At 34.4% G+C, this 27,089-nt stretch overlaps 2 protein-coding genes across 4 annotated transcripts in view; one reads left to right on the forward strand and one right to left on the reverse strand.

Moving 5' to 3' along the window:
- The window catches only part of LOC145683671 (1-acyl-sn-glycerol-3-phosphate acyltransferase alpha-like), a 368,125-nt gene extending 364,797 nt beyond the window's left edge, over positions 1 to 3,328 (forward strand). The window contains exon 7 of the mRNA XM_081755022.1: positions 1,820 to 3,328. Coding sequence (XP_081611148.1) covers positions 1,820 to 1,974 — 155 coding nt within the window. The 3' untranslated portion in view covers positions 1,975 to 3,328. The remainder of the gene's footprint in view (positions 1 to 1,819) is intronic.
- Positions 3,329 to 7,781: 4,453 nt separating this feature from the next.
- The window catches only part of LOC145683624 (SAP30-binding protein-like), a 45,546-nt gene continuing 26,238 nt past the window's right edge, over positions 7,782 to 27,089 (reverse strand). For 2 of the 3 annotated variants that reach the window (XM_081754968.1, XM_081754964.1), the window contains exon 4: positions 7,782 to 11,249. In XM_081754968.1, the coding sequence (XP_081611094.1) occupies positions 9,604 to 11,249 (1,646 nt within the window). In that variant the 3' untranslated portion in view covers positions 7,782 to 9,603. The remainder of the gene's footprint in view (positions 11,250 to 27,089) is intronic. The other variant, XM_081754974.1, reaches the window with a different exon arrangement.

Here is a 27,089-nt window from a genome sequence, read left to right on the forward strand (position 1 = left end):
CTTGACCCCCGTAGCTCACTTTAGGAACAATTCATCAGGAAAAATAATATATAACAATAACCGCATGCACATGACTGGCGATAGTTCGTGTTGGTCCCTTCGCGATTCTCCGCGACGAATCGAAGAAGCGCGTACCAAAATTAAGTCCTCGCTGTTACACGATGGTAACTTCAATACTCCAATTCTAGCTTTCGACTCGACGAAACCCTGCCGCCAGTGGCACACTAGCGGCAGTCCTTCGACGCGTCGCTATAGCGACGATCGACATTTACCGGCAATTGGACCACTAGGTGTTGTCGACATTTATGGCATGAGGACAGGTAACGGAGTACAATGTTCAGAGTTTTCTTTTTTCCAAATAGGGATGAGATCAGGCAATGCATTAAATATTTGTCATTAGGCCTACATCTATGCGAGCAAACTACGTGGGTGCTCCGGGGCTCCAGGACCCACACAAATAACTATGTCCGTGTTCCGCACCCACAAGATTTTAGTTTGATAGAAAAAAATAAGTGTTTCTCATTTAATATTACGATTACATATGTTGAAAATATTCATTACAGTAGTTTATACGTAATCTTGGACCCGGATTTGAACCTATTCCTCTTGCTTTTAAGTTAGCCGTGTTACCGACTGAGCTACGACAGCCCCAACTCATATCACCAGTATATTTTACTTTATCACAGCCCTTTAAGTTAATGTTTATCAAAGATTTTCACTACAAGGAAATCAATCCAGAGATAGTGTTCATAAAAGATTTTGACTAAAAGGAAATCAATCGAGAGATATTGTTCATAAAAGATTTTAACTAAAAGGAATTCAATCGAGAGATAGTGTTCATAAAAGATTTTGACTAAAAGGAAATCAATCGAGAGAGAGTGTTCATAAAAGATTTTGACTAAAAGGAAATCAATCGAGAGAGAGTGTTCATAAAAGATTTTAACTAAAAGGAAATCAATCGAGAGATAGTGTTCATAAAAGATTTTGACTAAAAGGAAATCAATCGAGAGATAGTGTTCATAAAAGATTTTAACTAAAAGGAAATCAATCGAGAGATAGTGTTCATAAAAGATTTTGACTAAAAGGAAATCAATCCAGAGATAGTGTTCATAAAAGATTTGAATTAAAAGGAAATCAATCGAGAAATAATGTTCATAAAAGATTTCAATTAAAAGGAAATCAATCGAGAGATAGTGTTCATAAAAGATTTTAACTAAAAGGAAATCAATCGAGAGATAGTGTTCATAAAAGATTTTGACTAAAAGGAAATCAATCCAGAGATAGTGTTCATAAAAGATTTGAATTAAAAGGAAATCAGTCGAGAAATAATGTTCATAAAAGATTTGAATTAAAAGAAAATCAATCAAAAATATCGAGACTCTCCTGAAAACATATAACACGTCGCGCCATTCATATGCACCCACATAAATTTGGGCAAGTCGACGCCGTTGATTACATCTACAAACATGGAAAACTAATTTGGCAATAGCTGGAAGCCAATTTTACTAAACACAAAAACAATGGCGTTCCATATAGGTTGGATTTACTATATACAATAAATTACACATTTTGTACACTCTAGTTCAAAAAAGAATTGACCATCTACTTCTCTTAAGACAGTACTATCGATTAACAAAACTAAACATGGAACAACTTAAATTGGTTTATGGTTTATCAGGCTTAAGGTAAGTATCAGAGCAGCCAAACTAAGTTCTATATTTGTTTGACTTACTACCGCTTAAGGCTAAGAGTATAGGATCTTTTAAAATATGTAGATTTATATAATCATTTTCTGATTGTTTTTCTAACTATATTTCAGTTAAAGTTCCCATCAAGGTTTTGCCTCCGATATCAACCACAGGCCTAACACTGAATGACGTAGATCATCTGATTAAGTTAACCTGGAATCAAATGGAGGATACATATCAACAACTAAGAAAGGAAATGGAAAATAATGTACCATTGAAGAAGTGAAGACGATTTTGTAATCTGTGAATATATAAATAATTTTAGGGTTAAATTCCAAAGTTGGGCGTCCGTTACCAGCGAAATTTTTAAAATTTACAGGAAAGAAATGGATAATTTGATCGTTTGTGTGCTTGATAATATATAAGAGTCTCGAAAAATCTGTTTATTTGTTATATATAAGCGGTTATAAACGTGGGACTATACGGCGAGCGGAGGGAACTACTTGGCGCAAGGTAACCGAACAGTTACATTGTGGGAAAGAAACGAGCATTTACGTTACCAACATGGCGAATGTACAAGGGCAATGAACTAGCAGTTTTAATATTTGTGAAGCAATACGTTGATAACGAGCAAAATCTTTTAAAAGTTTGTGAAGAGCACGGATTAATGAACCTAATAACAAATTGCAGAAAGTGTGGAAAGGAGATAACAGCGAAAAAACTTGACGAAAGCGGACGCCCAACTTCGGAATAAATGCCTAATTGTAAATTATAGTACATTTTCTGTAAAGTACTTCATAAGATGCTTTGTAACAGATAGGACAATTTCAGGAGATTACCCTAGTCACTAAGTCAATATTGTTTTACAAGCACATGGAGGATTTTTGTTATAGACTTGGGTACTATACTATTTTAGGGGGTATAAATTTATAAAATCTACAGAAGAAATGTTACTTGATTTAATGATGATTATATACCTAAGTAACAAAAATATATAGGGATCTTACCTCTCACGTGTGTAATAAAGTACAAGTATGAAATTTAAATTATGCTCTTTACCACGTAGTATTTCGTAAGGAAGACATGATTAAGTTGAATGCTATGTGAAGGCAGTGCACAAAGCGATCATAGAAATTATACAAAGTTGTGCCACACGCAAGGCATTTTAATACCATACGAAGTGCTTCTTCAGTACCCTCGTTTATGAATACACAGTCACTGATGCGCCTGCTCCTTACGGACGCAACTCTCCGCGGTACCCCCCGCTTCTCTCCTTCCCCTGACTCCGTTAGATAGCCTTGTGTATTTTAGTGGCACCTAGCACAAATTGGTTGGTGTTTTAAGTTGGTTCATGTCTTACACTCAGCCCTGCCAGAGTCAATCGGCACCCAGTAATGCAACTCCTCCTTCGACAAATACTTTCTAAGGCAGCAAGAGTACATTTCGCACTAAGAAAAGTCAATATTTCATGAATATAAGTGTCCATCCCTAAAATAAGATAGTACTTAATTTAGACATGTTTGATAAAAGGTGCAATCTTGTACTGCCAATGGAATTTGTGAAACTGAAATGTTTTTACGTGTTTATTTATAGTAAAATTTCAACTATATGGACTATATCATGTTATATAAAAAATAGTTACTTACCTCTTTTGAAAACGTCATATTTGTATAAGCCAGTAGAATTTATACTATGCGATCCATAAGTCAAGCACTTCCAAATTTAATTGTCTATAACTAAAATTGTAGTTGAACATTTCCATCGGTTACCGCAAGATGGCACCATGGATATTAACAATAACACCCAGACGCCACTGAGATGTATATCGAGCATACGATACTTGCATTCTGTTTTGTGTATTCCTTGGTGAATATCTTGTTTTTCCACAAGTAAAAAGTTTTCATTGTTGAACATTATTTTATCAATGGATATTCCTATGCACGTGTTGGAGACGAATTTTGTAGGAAATATCCAGATGTGATAGTGCCTAACAATTTAACCACATCAAGATTAATGGCCAGTTTTATAGTATGTGGATCTGATACAGACAAGAATAGAACCAAGAGATCGTCCATTTTGACTTATGCTAAACTGGCTGAGGTTAAAAGTGTGATGCAGCGTTCGTCCTTAAAAAGCTTCACTCAGATTTCATATGGAAGTGCTCAGAGAGCGAAGAAGAGGGTGTGCAAGAGTTCATATGTTGTAAAAGGGTTAACTGCTGTATCGCCGGACCAGTTTTAGGAAACTTACCGGGTCAATTAGAGAATTTATTTAAGTTTGTCAGGACGAATGAAAGTCAGGTAAGGGGAATAGTAAAAGTTAAGAAAATGGTTGTATTTTTTGATGTTATAAGAGGCACTGTATGTTTAGGCGGATGGACTATTTCGCGGAGGTACACTTGTTTTACTATACGGATCCATAAATTGTAAAAGGGGCAAGACAAATTTGGGTAGTCTTTAATTTGCCCATTTCATGCCGGAAACAGAACCCAACTAACCCCTGCGGGGCTTCTAACCCGTTCCTACTACTACTACTACTACTATCACTAGTGCTACTAGTCCTAAAACTACTTATACTATAGATCGGTACAGCGTAATCTAACGTCACTTAATATAATCCAAACAAATACGTATAACCAAATGCACTACATTTTCGTACTTTTTTTCGATTTTCAAATTGGTCCGGCAATACAGCACTAATGCCGTTGTAAAGATGTATAATACTATATCAAATAGTATAAGCAGTATTACTGAAAATCTATAGTTTTTATTATTTTGATGTGTGTGACTTTTGAATCAACTATAAAATATACTAGCGAAAAGAATTGTAAATTCAAGATGTAATTTACTTTAAAATAAACATAATGCAGGTACATTACATTATTACTACAAGCCTAGTATTATACTGTAAGAAGAGAATATAACAAGGATAGAAATTACTCGAATTTACCATCAAAATGCGACAGAACCAGACACATTCTGTCGAGAAATGATGATGTGATCTCTTCCCCTGATTACTTTCTATGGGGTTGTCTTCAGGTCTATGAGAATCCGCCATATAAACAATGCGTAAACTAAAAGGGAATACTGAATGCGTTAGTGCGGATTCACCGCAAAATGTATGTAGTAGGGCAAAATTAGACACCCTCACAATTCACCGAAACAGAGGAGGATATTTGAACAATATTATCTTCAAAACATGACTTTTCACAATAGAACATATTTTATATATATTTCATTCTTAGTTTTAGTTTCCATTTTAAAGTTCTGACGTACTTATTTGTAAACCCTACAGCACGTGAGCCAAATGATTCAATCTCTGCATAGTATAAAACAGTATCAACTGTTTCAAAACATGTTATAATTCATTTAACAAGGTTACAAAAATATTAAATGGTTCTTTTTACAAAATTACTGTATTGTTTATTAATCAGTTAACAAAAATAAGGAAAGTATGGATGACGATGTGAAGAACTTTAAATGGAACAAACATATTTGATTTGACAAAGGGGTTGGGCAATATAAGGGTATACTGTTCGGATGTATAACAGGAAAGAAGTTTGGGAGTTTATATACAATTCCTTGATTCAGTAATCCATTATAACAACCGACGAACTGAAATTCCTAAAATAATATTTATATTACCAACTGTGCATTTTAATTAATTTTGGGCATGAGAAAGTAGTGATTCCTGACTCCATGATAAGACAAAAAGTGTAGACCAACCTGAGTGCAGAAATCCTTCATTTCAGAGTTATAGGCTGCCGAAAACATGAAAAAGTGAAATTTAAAGGTTAATAGCTCCAAAACTATGGGACCTACCGCAATCGGGTCAAAACTTCACTTAAGAACTAGTCTGTGCCCTATCCAAACATCCATGTTTCGAAATCATGTGGTACTTTCGCAGCAATTTTTATAGTAGTAGTTGGTGAGTACTTAAATTATATGTCCATAGCCAAACTCCCTTTATAAAAATTGTTGCATGAGTACCGCAGGATTCTGAAACACATATTTTTGTATATAACGCACGTAAGTGAAGTCTTGACCCGACTACGGTAGGTCCCATAGTTTTTGGAGCTATGAACCTCTAAAGTTCATTTTTTCGTTTTCGGCAGCCTATAACTCCGGAAGGAAGTATTTGTGCACCCAGGTTGGTCTATACTTTTCGATTTATCTTGGTGTCAGGAATTACCTCCCAAACGTTGGTGTTATTTTGAAACACCCTGTATATCGTTGTTGGACTGCTTCTACAAATTGCCATCAAATGGCCGGTAAACTCGCTCAACATAATTTTGCACCTCAAATGCCATTTATAATTAATGTTCAATTTTTAATTTTATTGTTATTTGAACAATTTTCAATGATAAATATGGTAAATCACCTCTCACATCAAATATTTCAACATATACTGTATCAATAGTTTCAACGAAGTGGAATTTTAACATACAGATAATTTCTGGGTTGCTTACATTTTTACAACCGTTCTAAAATAGAACTTGTTCTATTTCTATCCAATATGGCATCAAAGAAACAAATGAAAATGGCTCTACATTGGCGCTAAAATTGAGTATGACGTGTGACATGGTAAGCAGTTGAGATTCTTAATGATGCATACAAGACATCTTTTTTCATACAACTATAAAACGAAAGAATATTAGAATTGAGTAACGTAGACGGCGTCTCAAAGTTGCAAAAACAACAGAATTAGATGAAATTTAAGCATCAGACTAAGAAATAAAATATAGATTCATATGTATTTAGTGAGCAAGAAAAAGTATGAAACTACCAAGTACTGGCGAATAATAATTATCAACAACAGACGGAAGTGTAACAGAAGTAACTGAGTACGATACATGAATATAATCACAATTAATTACGAATATAATGTTGAAAACAGATCTATGTGCCTGTGATCAAGGGAAGCCATCAACGAAACCTTAAGACAGTCATTCTCTTCATTTCTACTACGTATTCATTATAGTTACACCACCATGTACATCCAAGCAAACTAACAATTGAATGAAGAAATAAAAACAAATGAGCGAGGAAATTCATCTTTATGTTTGATCGTTTATAGTGCTTGACTAAATTGACATCAAAGAAAAGTTTGCTGGAAACAATTATGTTTAATAAGCTTTAATATTAATTCTGAGGACAATATTATATATATGATCTGTATAATATACGAATTTTGTTATAAATCTCAATTCACATATGATCTTCGGAATAGCAATATATTAACACTTTTTTATTTTAAGATTACAATTAGAAGTCTCAATTCTGTCTGTATAATACCGAGTTTACTGGCTGGAGGGAAAGGATAGTCACATCTATTTCTGGGCGCGTAAGTGCTTCGTAAAATCTTAGCAATCGCATTGTAAAATCGACATTCACAGAAATACATATTTATCTTATTAAAAAAGTTTGATGAATTGTACAGCTCACAGATGACGAGAAGAACCCTAAAACAGGGGCAGCAGGGAAAAGTCAACTACAAGGTCAAGTCCATTTTCGGTTTTTGAGGTGTGGTCTATACTTAGATGTCGTCTGCTACTCCGGGTAGTTATCTGTGTGCTATTCCGTGGTGTCATTTGAAAACCCCGTGCGAAAAGTGGGCGAGCCCATACCTATGTCACACTACTTCTGCTAGGGTTCTTCTCGTCAGCTGTGAGCTCTACTACACTATCTACACAAAAAGGAAATGAAGTTTTTCAGTTGAGCGTTTCATGCCTTTTAGGCTAGGAGAGACGAATGGTTAAGCAAGTGAATGACGGGACAATTGGTGGAATGAGATTGTGGAAGGAAACGGGAGAACGATATTATCCAGCGGCCGGGGATCGAACCAGAGACCCCACACACCAGCGGTAAGCGTTCTACCACTGAGCTACTTTGCTCTCCACTAACTACACAAGATCTTAGTTATTACAACAGAATTCGCGCCATGTTACTTTTTAAAACAAGAATTCTGTTACTTGAAAAAACTCACGAGACTTTCTTCTTCTCAAGAATAGAAAGGAAATACAAATCTTATATTCGGTGTAATAATACATACAAAATAATAGCACAGAAGCATGAATGAGATACAAACCAATAATCCATTGAACAAGAAAATGTACTACATATGATATAAATACACACAGACACTAAATGTCATTTGTGACAACTTAGGAAATTCTGTAAAATCGCAAAATCTACATACATATATACTTCTTTTAATGTAGTTCAATTAAACACCAAATACATTAAGACATCAGCTTGGTTGTTTAAAAAAATAGTTTAATATATAAACGTAATAGATATCTAATACTACTATGCAAAATACATAAAAATACAACTTCAAATGCATCGTTTAACCATATAAAAAAACATTCGTAACCTTCAAACGAAATATCCCGAACGTTCCACAGTTATTCTCCTTAGGCTAGATATTAATACATTCAGCATTTACGAAATACATTTACCATGGAAAATAACGTTTGCTATTAACATAACGTTCTTAAATTTTTAGACGAGTATACATTGAATAAGAATTTTTTTTTTATCTCATTAAATAATAAATTTAATAATACATAAAAAAATAGCTATAGAAAAACGTACAATTTTAAATGATGCTTGTCTATTTCATTTTAAATATGTATTATCTTTCAAACGAATCAGCTACAACCATCCGATGTGTTCCAAACAAAAATTCATTATGCATTTTTAACGCAACTGTGACGGTAGACGTGTTCCTTAGGTTACATGCAGGACGAAAACACGAATTCAACTTTACCTTTTTGATTTCTATTTTGGCTGAAAATACAGTAATCCCTCGATTTACTAAGTAGCAAAATGTCGTTGGGAGAATAACCTTTGATTATCAATGGTAACGCAACCGGAACTTGAGACCTTTTTTTATGTATCTTTCCAATACGCAGTTGAACAGTTTTTTCTTAATATGAATGGTATGTATATTAAATAATTTACACTACACTGAATATCCGATATAAGTTCGTAATTTGTACTCTTTTTTTTTTTTTTCCTTCCTTTTCCTTCAATAGACTTTTAAAATTTCAATTTGAACTATCATATCCTCTATCCAGATTTAACAGACACTGACTAATTAGTGCGTTTAATGGGTTTACTCTATACAGAAACAAGCTATTAAAAATTTAAAAAATAAAAAAAAATGACTCGTAACTTTCAGATTTCATCACCGGTGTTAAAAATAGTAACACAGGGGCACCCATCCTTCCTTGGTCACAAAAAGGAAGAGCACATGGGAAGCCATTTCCATAAGTTCAGCAGACATGTTAAATATATATATATATCTGCTTTCAAACTCAAATACTACTTACTCTCCAATTGTCATAAAAACGTATGTTGTATAGATTATCTTTTTTTATTATACATTTTTAAAGTTTCTCTTGTTTTATCTATTTTTCTCCTGGCCTTTTCTAAAATTTTGATGACGCAATTTGCATGATAATCCCCAGTTGGCAACCCCTGTACTGCGTCATACCCCAGGTGGATACCCCTGTATAACATACAATGTAGGTATTTAGAAAAATAATTTCATTATTGGGTACTGTAACATTGTTCCTTACATAAAACAAATACTTTGCAATAATAAGGTTATATATATCTAGAATAACATGAGTTCATTGTGTTAACACATCATGGATCTTACATTTCAGATTATCAGAATTTTGACTATAATATGTATAACTAGCTAATTAATGGCTCAGCCAGTATCTACACAAAGTATTTAATTATTGTGGCAACGTAACGTAACTGTTTAGCCATTTCTCTTAGAATTTTATAAATCCTTTCACTGTTACGTAACTTAACTGATAGAAATTCATTTTGTCTTCTTAAGACCAATCCAATTGACTGTCCATTTCATACAACAGCAATTCAGACTGTGAAGTTAGCTATCAATTGCTTTTAGATATGGTCAGAATCACGTTCATTTTATTGTCGGTAGCAAAGAAATATGCGGCTTGTGGCCGAATAAAGAAAGAGTCCCCATTAGCGTAATAGGCGCTCATCTTTTTGGAATCATTGTGCGTTGTTCTAGAATAGGTAATTACTCTCTTGCAATTCTCATTCTCACTCACAACCTCTAAAGTATAAACGAAGTTCTTAGATTTCTTTTTTGGCCCATAGTACTGAACACCACCAAATATTTGGGTTCTAGCCCCGTTTTGCATGAAATTCACACGAAATATTTCATCAAATGCTGTCAGGAACCAATTTTCACTAATATTTCCTGCTGGAGTAAGATTGATGGTTAGTCTACATTTAGGTCCATACAAAAGCATATTCTCATGTGCTGTGCTCATATGCGTGAGAATCTCGGGAAGAAATCCCTTCCACTCACAACCATGCTGGATACACAGGTAAGCCCGAAACATACAATTGTTCTCATGCTCGAATTTGTCCTCCAATTTATGGTGTTCGGTACACCCAGTGAGATGATACTTACACGGGTATTTTAGTTGTCGTGCAACTTGTTCCATGGCAAGATTTCGTGTTTGCAAAAATGGCGATCGACAAGTATGGCAGCAAGGAAGTTGAGATTTACAGTCTTGGCAAATCAAATGCCCCCGCTGACAATGATATATGGGTGGTATAATGTACTCCAAACACACAGCACACTCTAGAATAGGCATTAAATGCATATTTAAATCATCACTGTCTTTACTAGTCTCTTTCGCTTCTTCTTCAGCTATGGCTGTAGTGGACAGCGCTGGTGCTTGATTCGTAAGCGCAGCTTCTTCATCTAATACTACCACTTCGTCCTGCCCTGTTTGAGATCTTCCGGAAAGGAAAGAATCTCCTATATTAATGGCACTGCTTTCACCACTGCTTACAGCGCCACTATTGACTGGTCTTGTGTTTTCTTTCTTATTCGCAATACTTGAGTCATCAATAACGCAGTCCAGTCTCACAATATCCATAATACTTGTGGGGCTGTTCATCTTCCCCTGTTCGTCAGCGACGTCAATATCCATATCTAGAACCTGGGTGGAAGTGCGGTTTAGTTGAGAAGGTCCAGCATCCATACTGCTAGATGATCTGAATCTCCCAACATCTGCTGCCGGAGACGACGATGAACTGATTGAACTTGAGGGTGCTGCTGCTGCTGTTGATGATGATGATGATGATGAAGATGCGCCAATAGATGAGGAGATTGAAGGCAATGAATAATTTTGATCGCTATTCGAAAGGCTCACCACATTCTTAATTTTCGGCAAACCACTTCCACCCCAATGTCTCAAACGCACAGAAGTGGGTCTCTCGCGCAAATATTTATACAGGGTTGCATCTAGTTTGAGTTTTGGCACACGATTAAAGTACGATGTCTGATAAGCTGGAGTGGGTCTACGCCAGTTTCTGCTGTGTGAATCAGGGGTTTGTGGCATTTTGAATTTCCCCATGGAATCTCTGTCATCTACCTGTGTTCGTGGACCAATTTCGTCCACGATCTGCCGAAGCGATGAAGGAAGCACGGAAGAGAGCGTGGGTAACTTCTCATTATCGAAATCCTGTGGCTCCAGCTTAATGACAGGATCTGAAACTGGCAAAAAAAGAACAATGAAGGCAAACATTCCAACGTGTTCAAATTGAAATCAATTCTAGTTTCAACATTCGAAAGATACTCTTCGGTCAAAATCTCGCGCATGGAAAATTATATATTACATTTTATTGATAGCACTTACTTATTAAAATTAGATATTTATGTAACAAATCAAATGGTTAGCACGATCGCTGTTAACATGAACAGATCTGATAACACGTTTAATCTGCATTAGTTGACACATTTTCATCAAGGCAGTAAACGAATAAAATCTTTTTAATGGACTATTTTTTATAGCATGACACCTAATATTTTAAGTCATACCCTAATTTCTTTTTATTAATTAATTTACTTATACTTTTTACAAAATACACAATACTAAGACGCAAGAACACAAACATGTAAAGAAAAGAAAGCTAAAAAGATAAAACGAAAAGATTTCTAAAGGAAGAAAAAATAATGATCCAAGGTTCGTTTAAAGGTACAAATTTTTTCCGATAGATGTCACTATAGTCTTTTTTTTTTTTTTTTTTAATTGATCTTTCACGAAATTTCACGATTTATCTTACAAATTTCAACCTAGAGACTTCATATTTCTAGAGAAGGAACTTCATAACCTATCGAAGGCAACAATTCGTGCCGAATTTTTATTTAGAATTTTCTTCACTGCTGAAATGGCTTAATTGTTGAAATGAATATCCAAACCTTTAACAATGGAACTGTTTCAATGTTTCAATAATGAAGAAAATTCTAAATAAAAAATCAGCAGCGATTGTTGCCTTCGTTAGGTTATGAAGTTCCTTCTCTAAAAATCTGAAGTCCCTAGGTTGAAATTTGTAAGAGAAATTGTAAATTTTCGTGAAAGGGCAAAAAAATACATGAGAGAGATACGAAGACAATAGTGACATCTACAGGCAAAACTTGTCTGTTTACACCAATCTTAAATGCAAATGGATGCAAAATAACAATGAACGAAGTCAAAGATTTAGCAGAAAAAGGAGCGGACAATAATTTTACAGAAATCATACACAAAAAATAAAATAACTTATAAATATGGAAACATGGAAGATAATTAAAGCAAATAGCTACACAGGAGGAATCATATTAAAAAAAAAAAACTGGTGCAAAATCCACAGGCCGCCGTTGTAAACAGAAAAAAAAAACATTAAATATAACGCAACGTGATAATCGGACAGTGTTTCTAGAACTTAGAACCAGTTTAGGAAATTTTAACTAGTAAAATTTTACTACCAATTGAGCTTGGACATAGAGCCTTTTTTAAACGACACACAATTTCTGCCAATGGGCTTCAACGCTAAGTTAATACTATGGCACAGTGGCAAAACTGATAAAAAAAAGGGGGGGCAAAGTAGAATATCTAATAATGAATAATGATTTATTTATAATAAACGAAGAAAGAAATCCGCTTACATATAAAAACACTCTCAAGGGGCAGAATTAAATATTAACTAGACATTCACCTCAAAAGGATAAGCATACAAACAAACACAAACACACACAAAAGGAAGTCTTGGATGCAAACAGTTAGTGACCACAATGTAACGGTCTTCGACATAATGAAAAAGAAATATATAAAAGAAGAAATAGACAAGGGGAAATAAAATCTTCTAATCCGGGAAAATACAATTGGAAAATGTTCTGGAATACAAAAAACTACCCTAACTGAACAAAAATCTAACAGACGAATTGGCCCAGAAAATAGAAGACACAACTAAGGAAGGAATAAAATATCAACTAAAACAAAAGCAATACAATTACGATTAAAAAAAAAAAAAAAAAATACTTTCTGGACCAATGAACTGCAAAATTTAAAGAGGAAAAAAAGAAATGCTAGGAAATTAATACAAAAACACTACAAAAAAAAAAAAAAAATCTAACCAGGATGTGTTCAAAGTTGAATCTTGAATCTGGAGAGAAACTATATATTTCCTGAAAGAGTCTGTCGAACAAGTTCCAAAACAGGTTTCAATTCCCTCCCGGAAATGACCCACCCCTTCAGGGTTGGAAATATATAGAATAATTTGAGAGTGCACTGAAATTGAAGAGTTTGATGTAATAAGGGTGTAAGTGAGTTTACACCCTTTTTGCATCAAACGCATTTGTAGCTTTTTCCATGCTTGTTTAGCCTCCTGGTAACATTTCAATATCGGAATAAAATGCTAAATATTACATTGTTTTATGTAAGAAAAAAAACTACTTAAATTTTCAACATCGTTTTTCTCCAACTGCATGTTTCAGACTTACGCCCTTATTGCATCAAACATCTCAATTGCGCAAACTTTCACTCCCGTATCTGTTTCCACAGATAAAGCCTTAAGATGCAGGCAACAAAATTGGAAATTGCGCAAAAAATATTGTGCAACGTCGCCATTATTACCATGAGCATTTCGACTAATAAAAACAGCCACCAAAACGCGAGTCGTTTTAGGGGGGGGGGGGAATACAAAGTAATGGATGACAATACATTTTCAGTTATCGCTATTGTGTGTGTGCACGGGTGTCGTTAAAGAGGGGGACAGAGGAGCATGTCCCAGTCAATAATTTTCTGTATCATGTCTAACTGCAAGATTAAAAGTGTAAGAAAATAGTTATTGGAAAACTAAGGAAAACCAACTTATATAAAATAAACAAAAAGTATAAATATTTCCAGAAGTTCCCTTTAAATATCGTAGCAGACGTTCGACCAATCAGAGAGAAGCATTTGTTTACATTTTCCAGTTTTGGCCAATCACAAACAAGCATTTGTTTACAAATTTCAGGTGTGTCTACCACGTATCTTAGTAACTGTCCTTCCACCTTTCTATAAATGATCCTTTTATTTGCATTTTCATCTTAGTTACTGCTCGTAAGTGCTGTAAGATAGATTTGTTATATATTATTATCGTATAAACTGTTACCAGAATGAATGGTCAGTGTGCTGATTGCGGATATAAGACAATAACATAACAAACCAATGAGGAACGAGAATCACAACGAGTCAGTCAGGATCGAGAATTAATTGCAAATTTTAGTGAGGAATTTCAAAGGCCCACAGACCAGCAGACGTCAAAAGGAGCGAGTTCGTCATGAGGAAATACGCTGAGTTTAGGAATTCACAGATAAACCATGAGAAGGCATGTATGACTTTTTAAAAGCTGTACGATTTAAATTCCAAGGATTCAATCTGTAAACGTGAAATGTTCTGTAAATACATATTTTGCTTTGTAAATATTAGAATGCAATACAAGTATATCTCACAAAGGGACGGCATTATACATTTTATTTCGGTGCAAATTTTCATACAATTTCCTAGATCCTGTTGTTGGCAACGTCGCAGTGGAAATTTGCGCAATTTCAGCACTTTCTACTCCTTGTTAATAAGTCATAGGTTATGGAGATTATCAACGATTTAATCCTTAGGAAAACAGGCGAAAATACAGGAATGTGTTGCGTCATGTCGCTGCACCGCAATTTCACTTACATGTCAAAGTGCTCCGCATGACTAGTAGATTAAGAATATAATATACACTAACTATATTCTATATGAAGGTAATAAAACAAAAAAAAAAAGATTATTTCACTATACACAACCTATATTAGAGAACCTCCCTATCACACCGTAGAGTGATAGTGAGGCAGAGTGGGTTATGTGGCCCTTACACCACAAAAACAAAGGCCAAGTCCTGGCAGCATTATCTTGCCAGGACTGAGACGAGTGAGTTACATAACTCTCACACATAGCCAAACACTAAAGCCAAGGTCCAGCAAACAACATCCAGCCAGAGCTTTCTTCCCACTCACTATCCGGGCCTTGTCGTGGCTAGAAGGCTTAAACCCTGATGGGTGACCAATCAGGTTTATATGGCTACAAAGAAAAAGCCATTCGGATCGAGTAAGTGAAGTCAAATTACCACCATAACTAGTTTTCATCTAATCAGTAACTCAAAATCTATTGAGTGTTTTGTGCCGTGTGCTTATCAAACATTCCTGTAGATGAGCAATTGACGAGTATATATATATAAAACGTTGAGTTGAGTTTGAGTTTAAAGTCCCGTTCAGCAGCGAGGCTATATGAGACGTGGACTTACTGATTAACGTGGAATCCGAACCACATGAGCTCCCGCCGGGAATCGAACCTGGGTCTCTCACGCCAAAGGCGTGTATGCTTACCGCTTAGCCACGGAGAAGCTCTACATATAAAACGTACTGATCTGACAACGTATATAGGTGAAATAGAGGAAATTATAGAAACTGAAATACATCGAATGTGTCACATCTAGCCACAACAATAAATCACATTAGTTGTGATACCAAATGACTTGCTGTTGACTGGACTATGGACCGTTGACTATAGGTCCACTAATATAGGATATTTATAGTATAATATAGGATATTTTTGGTTTTATTACCTAGATACAAGATATAATTGGGTAGTGCATATTATATTTTTAATCTACTAGTCATGCGGAGTGCTTCGATATATAGGACATATGGTTCAAGTTGTTCTATGTATTTCCAACCCTCAAGGAGTGAGGATCACTTCCGGGCAAGGAACTGAAACCTGTTTTGGAACTTGCTTGACAAAACCTTTCAGGAAATATATGTTATCCCCAGATTCAAGGTTCAACTTTGAACACATCCCTGGTAAGAGAGAGAAAATTAAACATAATATAGAAACTTGAAAACAAACTTATCAAAATAAAATAGAACTAAAAAAAAGATTTGCCAATAGTATGTTGAGAAGAACTTAAATATAGATTCTTGGGGAGAATCCTACAAAATAATATGCCACAAAGTTCAAAAAACATTTTTAACATTACAAAAAACAAGTGGACACTATACTAAGAACTGGGAAGAGACCGTGAAATACTTGATAAACACCTTATTGGCTTAATATAACTTTCAGGAAGATAACGAAACACACGGACAATTAATACAGTTAATGAGGGTGAACCCTACAGAAGACGAAATAAATCAAGAGGGGTAATAAATCATATAAATACGAGGGAGGATCAGATATTAAGGTTACAAGGCCGGTATTTCTGGAGTTTCGTCTGTTATAGAGGAATGAGGAGTGTGCGATAATTTTAATACATGGAGTTGGCAACTGTGCAGAGTTTCAGCCACCCGCCACCTACGGCGCTAGTTGTAGGAAATACAAGTGACGACTTGTTTGGAAAACTGGTCTCGCAAAGAAGTCTGCTCAGTTATTCGATTTCTGTGGGCGAAACATGTAACCGCGGCTGAAATTCACCGCCAGCTGGTAGAGGTTTGCGGAGAGACTGTAATGATTCATCAGCATGTCGCAGAATGGTGTCGAAAGTTTGCGGTTGGTAGAGAAAACGTCACCGACTGGCAGCGCAGTGGCCGACCCAGCATGGCATCAACACGGCTTGCGTGAAGGAGCTGATCAGGACAACGGGAGGATCACGTTACGGCATCTGCTGGCAGAATTGGAAATAGGAGCACCTTCAATGTGGCTGAACACGCAAGGACTGGATTTTTACCAGGAGGGTATCTTCAAACTTCTCCCACGGTGCAAGAAGTACTTCAACTGATATGAAGTCCATGTCGAAAAATAATCTATTGTATATACTATGGGTCAATCCATACCAAGTGGTCCAGAGCAGGTTGCTCGACCATCTCCGAAAATTATAGGATTTGTAGTGTGATTAATCTTGTGTATGAAAAGGTCAATAACATCATTCACGTTATCGTATGTACAAGTGTTCCTGAATGGCGGCCATCTTTATGGAGTGCCTATTTTTGCATTTGCAAGCGTTTACGAAAACTATAGTTGCTCAGGATGTGCGAATCAAACGAACATCAAACCAAAACTAATGTTTACAAGAGAGACTGACGTACACGGAGAATATAACCTTTTGCTTCTAAATAAATATGCAAACTTGGTTTTAGAGGTATCTTGACTTGTATTTTTTTACTAATCAAATTATCTTTAGTTAATCCTCAATATAATTTGTATTTTATTTCTAATTTCTATCCTAGTCTGAAGGAAAACCAAGTTTGCGCACAGATTTTAAAGCTACCATTGTGGCAACATTGGACAAAAACGTGTTCAAAAAGGCAAACAGAGATTTGTGCGCAGTTTGGGATCTAGAGTGTGCGCAATCCATTGCTCCCTTACCTAATGACAACCCCATTGCGCCCTTAAGCGTGTCGTCAGTCCACCCTTTATTTAACACTGTGGCTGATGTTCACCCACTTTCATCCAGCCACACTATCTGGTCAAAATTATGCTTGAGCATCTCCCCTCCCCCCCTCCAAGAAATCTACATCGCCATGCACAATTCTCTGGTTTTTCCGTAAGGAATTTTCGTCCATTTATTTTCTTGTATGAAAATCCTAAATTTTTAACGATTGTTCTAAGCGAAGTTGTTGTTTAAAAAAAAAGTTCAGTTTCTTTAAGTGAAATGTAGAATACAGGGAGAATGAGATGTTCCTTTTTTCGATAAGCATACACATGTCGTGTCACTCATTTGCACGTTTTTCTCTTTTTATCTGGTGTTTCTAACTTTGAAGATCCAGAATGATTGTCTTCTATTTCAGACTTTTCTTTCCCAATCTTTGGAATAGCGCTTTTGTTCATTTTTGTAGCAGCAGCAGTTCTATCAAGTACTTTGTATTTGAAGTACCCTTGCTGGTGCTTTTGTTGATGTATGTTTTCCCGTACCTCCCTCAAAAGAGGAGGAACAAGTTCCTGTGGTCGAGAGCTTCAATAGTTGTTGCTACTTTGAATTATTTCATGGACTTGTTAGCCATTCTACGTACCTTCGATCTTTACTCACGAAACCCAAACGACTGAATGACAAACTGGCACCACAACGAGGTCATTCACTTCTTTCCTCAAAGCAAAGCGAAGGCTTCCTCCGTAAGAGAGCGGCAAGGGTGGGACCGAAGTATGTTTCAGATATTTTCCGTGGGAACACTTGAAATAGAAAAGCTCTAATAGAAATAAGAGGCCCTCCATTGTTCCTTTCTTGTTCGAACTCTACTCGAACCGAACAAATATCTTCCCTCGTTTGTCCTTTAGTAGGAACTTCTTTTTCGAAAGTATTTTTTTCCTTTGAGTATTTCCTTTAGTTTTTTTTCCGACCCACTAGCCATTTTTACACCCACAAACATGCACAAGACAAATAAATAGGTATCACATTATATATATATATATATATATATATATATATATATATATATATATATATATATATATATATATATATATATATATATATATATATATATATATATATATAGGAATATATTCACAGAATAATGACAAACACCTATAAGGAAATTACAACAAAAATAACTTCATGCACAGATGGATTTCTTCCATCTCAATTGACATTTACTTCTAAACTCGTGTTACAGGGTGGCAACAATCAATTGTTCTCTCTTCTAGAACACAACCACTCCCTCACCCCACCTGCAACTACCACCCTGATGTTTACGATTGCTCTTTCTCATCGTGACTTCAATAGCCCCCGTGACGTACATTTCCTTCAAAGCACAACTTCGCACGTGTTTCTGAACTGATAATTCGTTTCTTAATTTGATTTGAGTATAGTTCCGAACAGAAAAGGCACAAGCTACATTGAAAATGGCAGAAAATGTTAAGTTTTATTGCTACTGACTGCAATAAATTTGTAGAACGTTAGTAATTTTTGTGCAGCAAGTTTTGCCTGTAGGTTTTGCAAGTTTTGGTTATTTGTATTTATCCAAGAGGAGTAACCCGTTAATCGTTCCTTGAATTACCTTTGATATATATATATGTACCCATCGAACAAGAAAAATCTCGAACGAAAACCTTTATGTTCACAGGAAAATCTTTGAATATAATAATAATAAAATAGTTCTCTTTGTACAGATGATAAATTCGTGACTTCAAGAACGTACATTTCTACTAAATCAGTAACTTCATCTTAACTCCCGTGAACTTTTACTGGTTTCCTGACTTTTCTGTGATATTTAAGACCGAGGTAAGCGATAAATCTCCTCTGAAAAATAAAAATGAATATCGAAAAGACTTTTAAATTTGAGTGGATGAAACTACTATTCAGTAGCGTAAATAAGGTTGGATGAAGCCACCCCCTTCCTCCTCGCGAAAATGTCAAAAGATTCCCACTTCTTCCCACGGTTATAAGGTAAGTTTCAACAGCTATATATATATATTTTTACTTACATGGGATCTAGTCACTACTTAATCATATTATTATTATTATTATTATTATTATTATTATTATTATTATTATTATTATTATTATTATTATTATTATTACAACCAGTTTTATTCTGTTCTCATTGTTATCAAGGAAGAAAGTAAAATTTAATTCATTCTCAAAAGAAAATCACTAAATACTATAAAATCCTTTCTGTTTATTACTCTAGTCTCGATCTAATGTGTTCATGGTAAGTTCAATGGCTTATAAAGTACTCACCTGTAAATGTTAAAGGACTCCACAACAATATTGCTAAAAGCGTGTAAAATATCAGACACCTGAAAAGCCGATTTTAACATCCTAACATCATAAAGATAGTCTTCGAAACTTAAATGTCCCCCTTCCCCCTGTATTACTGACCCATTAGTTACGCCACTGCTACTATTCTTATATTTGGTACAGCGTTTTGGGAATATATTTCTTTTTTGTCCTCGTTTTATAATTTGCTTTCAACAATATTAAGCGAACCGCAATAAAAACAATGACCAATATTATTTTTTTAAAAAAAACGATAAAACTTGTTTTAATAAAACGCAGTAAGTACTTTTTGAGTGCCGGAAAAGGGGAAGGAAGAATGTTAACAAATGGTATTAAGACTAAAATCATTACGTACGAATGATTGCAACTTATGACAAACCACTTTCGTGAAAAAAAAAAAAAAATGCATGGAAAGATTGCAATTTTTGGCCAATAATTAGTTTTTGGATGAGGGGCCGTTTTGATGTATTTTTTGATCAGAGACCACAAAATTTTTAAACGGCCCCTAAATCAAGTTTTCGTATTTTTTACGGAATAAGCACATCATACTGAATTTAGTGATAGTTTGGCTACACTATATGTAGTTCTCCAGATTTAAGGCCTAGAAGAAAATGTTTGACTGAAATATATTGGATGTTTCGATTAAAAAAAAAATACACCTCAATATTAGCGCCAAACGCCTTCAGTTTTAGTTAAATCTTATTAAAAAAAAAAAAACTTTTTAGTGCATTTTTTAAAGATTTTTTTAAATACGGTTATTATTTTTAACCTTTATGTTTTCAGATACAATCAGTTCTGAATCTTCGAAGGGGGTGCTGTAGTAGGTACTCTATCATAGAATTATATTAAATAATAAGCCCTGGTTAATTGTTTTGCGTCTTTCAAACTATTGTTAATATGAAATTTAAAAAAAGCCTAGTCTTCTGTAACCAGGGTTGGCAAAAACCATGATTTTTATTGAAAAAAACAAAAAACCGTTTTTTTTTTGTTTAAACCAGTTTTTTTTTTTTTTTTTGTTTTGTTTTGTTTAAATAATTTGCTCTATATATTCATATCATATATGGGCAGAAATAAGTTTGTTTCGCCTTGATGTTATTATGCAACAGCCGCTTTATGCTGGAAGGGATCACATAAGCTTAACGCGGAATAAAAACTGCTTCTCGAGTTACATCCGAGAGAAATTGTCCTCCATTTGAATTCGGAACCAGGACTAATTGACCACAAATGCGATACGTCTGCCGACTCACTCACGAAGGAATCCTGATAAAAATACGTTGTACTGATCGTTACATGCTTCTTAATATAACTGTCAAGAGTCATTTCAGAAGGACAAAAAGATAAACAGTTGCACAAGTGAAACCGTTATACAGAATTACATATGGACAATTTCAAAGTACTACGGAGTACAGAAGAACTAATTTAGTTTGTTACTTAACAACGACTTTTATTGGTCCAAATTAAAGAAATACGACGACTTAATTTGCATACCAGTAAGAAAAGTGAATAAAGATACGAATTATTAGAGTCCACTTTGGCTCAGACTCATTTATACATAAATAGATACCAAAGATATTTCTCATTTCACTAAATGCCTCTCGTGGGGTCTGTATGACCCCCTTACACAAAAAAAAAAAGTACGGCATTTCGATGTATTTTATCAATAGTAAATATTGAAAAGAAACAATATTTAGAATTTTTCTTTGATTGCAATTACATAACAATAATAACAACTACAAAAAAAATCACAAAACAAACATTTATAAACGTATGCAAAAAAAAAAAAAAAAAAAGTTGCTTTTGTAGCATAATCTTTTTGAGTAATGAATGGGGAATTTAGGTCTGAATATAATACGAATAATATAGGGAGTGAAACGTGATAACCCACAAATGTGTGTTCATCAAGATTTTACAAACACTTACACTTTTACGAACATTTTTCGTTTTTTGGTTTAAACCATGGTTTAAACCACCTTGGTTTTGTAATACGCATAATTATATATATATTAATTAACTACATTCATTGCGTAATTATACGCATAATTAGATATATATTAATTAACTACATTCATTGCGTAATTATACGCATAATTAGATATATATTAATTAACTACATTCATTGCTTAATTATATATATTCTTTAAGTATATTCATTAAGGTTAACGAAGTAAAAAAAAAAAAACAAGACGGCTGTAGACATCCAATTCTTTTCTCCTTTAAAAAAAAAAAACAAGACAGAAGGTAGTCCTCATTATTTTACGGCCACACACGAGAAAAAAATAGGCAACAAGCTTGTAAGTTTCGTGGTTTCTTTCATGAAATTTTAGACTGTAGCGTCTTTACCACCCTGGAGAGGAATTTTAACATAAACAATTCATTGACTGATACGAAACAGACCATTTATTTATTTTAAGATTGTTACTTGTAGCTTGTCACCAAGGCACTTTTAAGAAAATGACCATAGATATAACAGACGAACTGCGGTTTTAAACCGTGGGTGAACCATTTCCCAAAACTAGCTAACATGCACACAGTTCAGACTAACTGGGGACAATACTAACAGAGACAGAATGTTCAATACGCTGTCACATTTATAAGATCAATAAGCACGCAAAATTTTAATGTATAAATAAAGCTTCGCTACTAAGAGCGTATAATGGAATAGATAACATTGCCGCGAGAGGGATAATACTATTTAGTGATGAGACGAGCGAGAATAATGAGCTATATAATGAATTATTAGAATTAGACGCGTAGAGATGTGGCAACAGTTAAACACATGTTTGAAAGAAGCTGCCACAACGTTGTGAATCTGACACTTCACTTCGGAAAAGAAGAGAAAACCACACAAAATCGGCTACGTAAGGGATCCAGAATGGCTGGTCATGACGCTAGAAAAATATTTTAATTATTCGACACATAAGCGAAAACACAAACCGCATGGTGACAGAAAAGTAACACGACTAAGTTTTGTGGTCATTTTAAGAAATTTTCTCAAGACTCTCCGGCGTCTCTCGATATTTATTAAGACAAGTAACATGTACTACGAGGAGACATAGCCCCCAAGAGCGGTCAGTCTGCGGCCGCAAGAGAGAGAGAGGAAAAGAAAACGAAAGGTCTTTGAAAAGCAACCCTAAGAAAAAAAAACATCACAGAACAAGGAACGTAGAAAGAAGAGGGGTTAAAAATACACAGAAAAAGAAAGTGGGGGAATTTTCTTAACTAAAATTACTGTAATTCGTAACAATGATCGAAGTTGAGTATATTTTATACGCAAATCTAAACAAATAAATGGAGCACTATTTCTTTGAAAGGATTTCCCTATGTCTGTCTGACTCTCTCTCTATCTCTATGTATACGAGATCTATATATTACGTATAATCATATAAGTATTAACAGTATCAATTTAGTGCTAGGCAAAAGATCATTCCTAAACTAGTTAAAAGCTGTACATAATCTGTGAAAATATTTAGAATAAAATACCCTTAATAATATTATTATCATTATCATTACTGGTAACTAGTATTTTGCATAAAGAATTGTTAAAAAGGAGGATCATTTTAGTTGTGTATAACATATTCAAGTAGATATAGACATTTTATAGGGATACCATAATTATCATTAGTCTTATTTAACCAACAAATATTAATTATTAACACTATCAGTGATAGAAATATTGTTTTATTCAACATTATTAATACCACCATTATTATATCAAGATAAGATTGTCATAGAAATATAAATATTCGTATTCCAATAAGTAACATCTGAGAAAATCTAATTAAATTGTCACAAAAGAATATAATATTTAATAAATCGGGTTTAATAAATAGTAAAATCTATATTTGAAAATAAGATAATTTCGTAAGGCATTCACATTTGTCACTGGAGGATCATTCAAAATTGGTAGCGCAGCAACCTCAGCGGGGTGTGTCTGGCTAAAGAGGGTGACTTTGAAAAAAAAGAGGGGGAGGTCTTAAGAAACAGGAGAAAAACCAATGAAAAGAGGGGGGTGGTAAAGGAAAAGGAGAGAAACCAATAAGACAGCAAATGAAACTTTTTAAAACAAAATAAAAAGAACAATTATTGGTTAAATTAGACAAGGGGTGTGTCAGAACGTAGAGAAATGGTCAGAGTGTGTAAAGGACAAATAGGAATGGAGAAACAAAAATGAATAAGTAATTAGTGTGAAATGATAAAAGAAGAGGACAGAAAGAGGACAAAAAGTTTTTTTTTTTTAGTTAGGTTGAGGATTCAAGTTGTCGAGATCATCGAATCGCGAAGTCTAAAGGGAATTCAGGGGTAACAACCCGCCGAATAAGACATCTTCGTGCCCTGAGCGTTGAAAGACAGTTTTAGTCTGGCAACCAGCGGTAGAAATGCGGGAGGCCGCAAGAGTACGCTATTTTCGGGCTGTGACAAAAGAACAGTATTGCAATTCTTTCTTATACCAGAAGATAGTATAATAAGTATAATATTTTAATCAACGTTTTATAAAGTGCAACAGCGCCTGTAGTGATAAAACGCAGTAAAGGAAGTAAGCGTTCGGAACTCTGAGGACTTTCCAGGAGTGTGAACCGTCTGAAACCTTCCGGGGAGCGAGACAACCAAGCAACACGGAAATCTTCCACGGAAAGACAGCGGAGCTACCTTGCTAGAAGAAAAGGAAGATGTTCTATGGACAGAAATCAAAAGGAGGTAAAGTGGCAAACATTTCATTGACTGAATTTTGAGTGCAGTGCGCGATAAAGCTAAAATTCCAAATGACACACCCTCAAATTAAGGTCATTTATAATTTGAGTAAAATTAAATTTCCTCCCTTTTGTTTTGCAAAATAAATGTAATTATTGGTGTTAAAGAAAAGGCCAACTTATATTCTTGTGTTAGGTGAAGTATAAAATATTTTCAATCAACCTGTAAATTCAATCCGAGTTAAATACAATTCTGCAATTAATATAAAGTTGATATTCTATAAATAACATTTATCATTCAACAACGTGATAACTGTATTTATATTTGTAACTTTTATTTTATCTTTCATTTCAATTATTAAAGTAACTAAATGAACAATGAAGTTTTCATTAACCAAAATTTATTGTTGAGCAAATAAAGAGTTAAAAGAGTTATGGTACAGGTAACTTTAGATGGAAAGCTAGCAGCAAACAGAGGCTCGACAGAAGCCCGAGGCCACGAAACCCTGAGATAAGAGTAAGTAATACTTTGACTTTAAGTTTCAACAATTTTCACTTTATTACACAGTACGCTTCCAGCCAGCGCGGCCCATTTCTTTTACAGTTTAAACCAGCCAACCCTGTCTGTAACTAATCAAAGATCTGTAAGTGTTTGTGTTGCGTACGCAGTAACCGTTTGGTAATTATTTCTAAATATTTTTGGATCAAGAGATCCATTATATTTCAATCAAAATCTTTCTTGTAGGTCTTATATCTGGAGAACTACATATAGTGTAGCCAAACCCAAACTATCACTTTAACTGACTATGATGTGTTGATTTGCTGATATTTCACTATTTACTATACATCATCAAATATCAAGAATTAGTAATTATTAATTGGTAAATAAACTGATCCAACACATTTCCTGTTGACATTGTGATTAAATTGTGACATCAGCATAGGTCAGAGCAGGGTTGGCTGATTTAAACCAAGGTGGTTTAAACCTAAAAACGAAAAATGTTCGTAAAATCTTGAACATACATTTTTTTTATCACGTTTCAATCCCGTATAATCAGACCTAAATTCAAACCTCGTATTATATTCAGACCTAAATTGTCCATTCATTACTCAAAGAGATTAAACTACAAAAGCAACTTTTTTTATATAAGTTTATGAATGTTTCTTTTGTGACTTTCTTGTAGTTTGTTATTGTTGTTATGCAATTGGAATCAAAACAAAAGTACTGAATACTGTTTTGTTTTAATAATGTTTACTATTCATAAAATACATCGAAATGCTGTACTTTTTTGGGGGGAGGTCATACAAATCCCACGAGAGGCATTTATTGAAATCAGAATTATCTTTGATATATATTTATGTATAAATGGTCAGAGCCAAAGTGGACTCAAATAATTCGTATCTTTATTCATTTTTCTTACTTATATGCAAATTAAGTCTTTGTATTTCTTTAACTTGCACTAATAGAAGTTTTAGTGAACTAACTTGAACTAAATTAGTTCTTCTGTACTCTGCAGTATTTTGAAATTGTCCATATGTAATTCTCTATAATGGTTTCACCTGTCCAACTGTTTATCTTTTTGTCTTTCTGAAATGACTCTTGACAATTATATTAACAAGTATGGAAAGATCAGTACAAAGTATTTTTATCAGGAGTCCTTCGTGAGTGAGCCGGCAGACGTATCGCATTTGTGGCCAATTAGTCCCGGTTTCGAGTTCAAATGGAGGACAGCTTCTCTCGAATATAAGCCGAGAAGCGGCTTAGATTCCGCTTTAAGCTTATGTGACCCCTTCCAGCATAACATAATAACACCAAGGCGAAACAAACTTATTTCTGTCCATATGTGATATAAACAGAGAGCAAATTATTTAAACCAAAAAACTTGGTTTAAACAAACAAACAAACAAACAAATGCTTTAAACAAAAAAAAACACTTTTTTTTTCAATAAAAACCATGGTTTTTGCCAACCCTGGGTCAGAGGTAGTTTCGTGGAAGCAGTTGTTAGACGGTACGTGACGTTTGGGCTCCGCCGTTTGGGCGCGAGTTAAATTAAAAAGTCATTATGTTAGGTGCTGAGTACTAAGTTCGAATCAAGATATCACAAGGTGTCTACTGTAGTGGAAGTCCTTGAATTATACTGGATTTTGTTTTACATACTAGAAATACTGGAATTTGAAAATTCTAAAAACTGAATTAACAATTAAATTTTGTAAATTTAAGTTTCAACCAAAGTTAAGTGTGCTTTATATTTGATAGCTTTTCAAGCCAAAGGTAAGTAGACCAGACTACATATGATTGACTGCATTACATACATAGTGAGCCTATTCCATTAAAAAACTTAAAGTAGGCAATAAGTGTGAATGTCAAACACATTTCTAGTGGCTAAATGACCCATATATGAACACTTAACTATTATTTTCACTTTGAAATCGTTCTTTTTTTTTTCTTTCGCCACTTTCTTTAATGCAGATTAAATGCTTGCAATGGGACGAAAAAAAAAAAAAGTGTTGTTTTGATTTTTATATTGGAATGTTAATAAAAAAAATGATACCAGAAATACGGCATACTGCAGTTTATAAACTCAATGTCTTAGACACCCTGTATGCGAAATATATTTCCCTCAACTCGATTAGGATTTAGGATTTTTAGATTTCT

The sequence above is a fragment of the Thermobia domestica genome, chromosome 1 (genome assembly GCF_964235325.1).
Source record: "Thermobia domestica chromosome 1, izTheDome1.hap1.1, whole genome shotgun sequence".
Taxonomy (NCBI): domain Eukaryota; kingdom Metazoa; phylum Arthropoda; class Insecta; order Zygentoma; family Lepismatidae; genus Thermobia; species Thermobia domestica.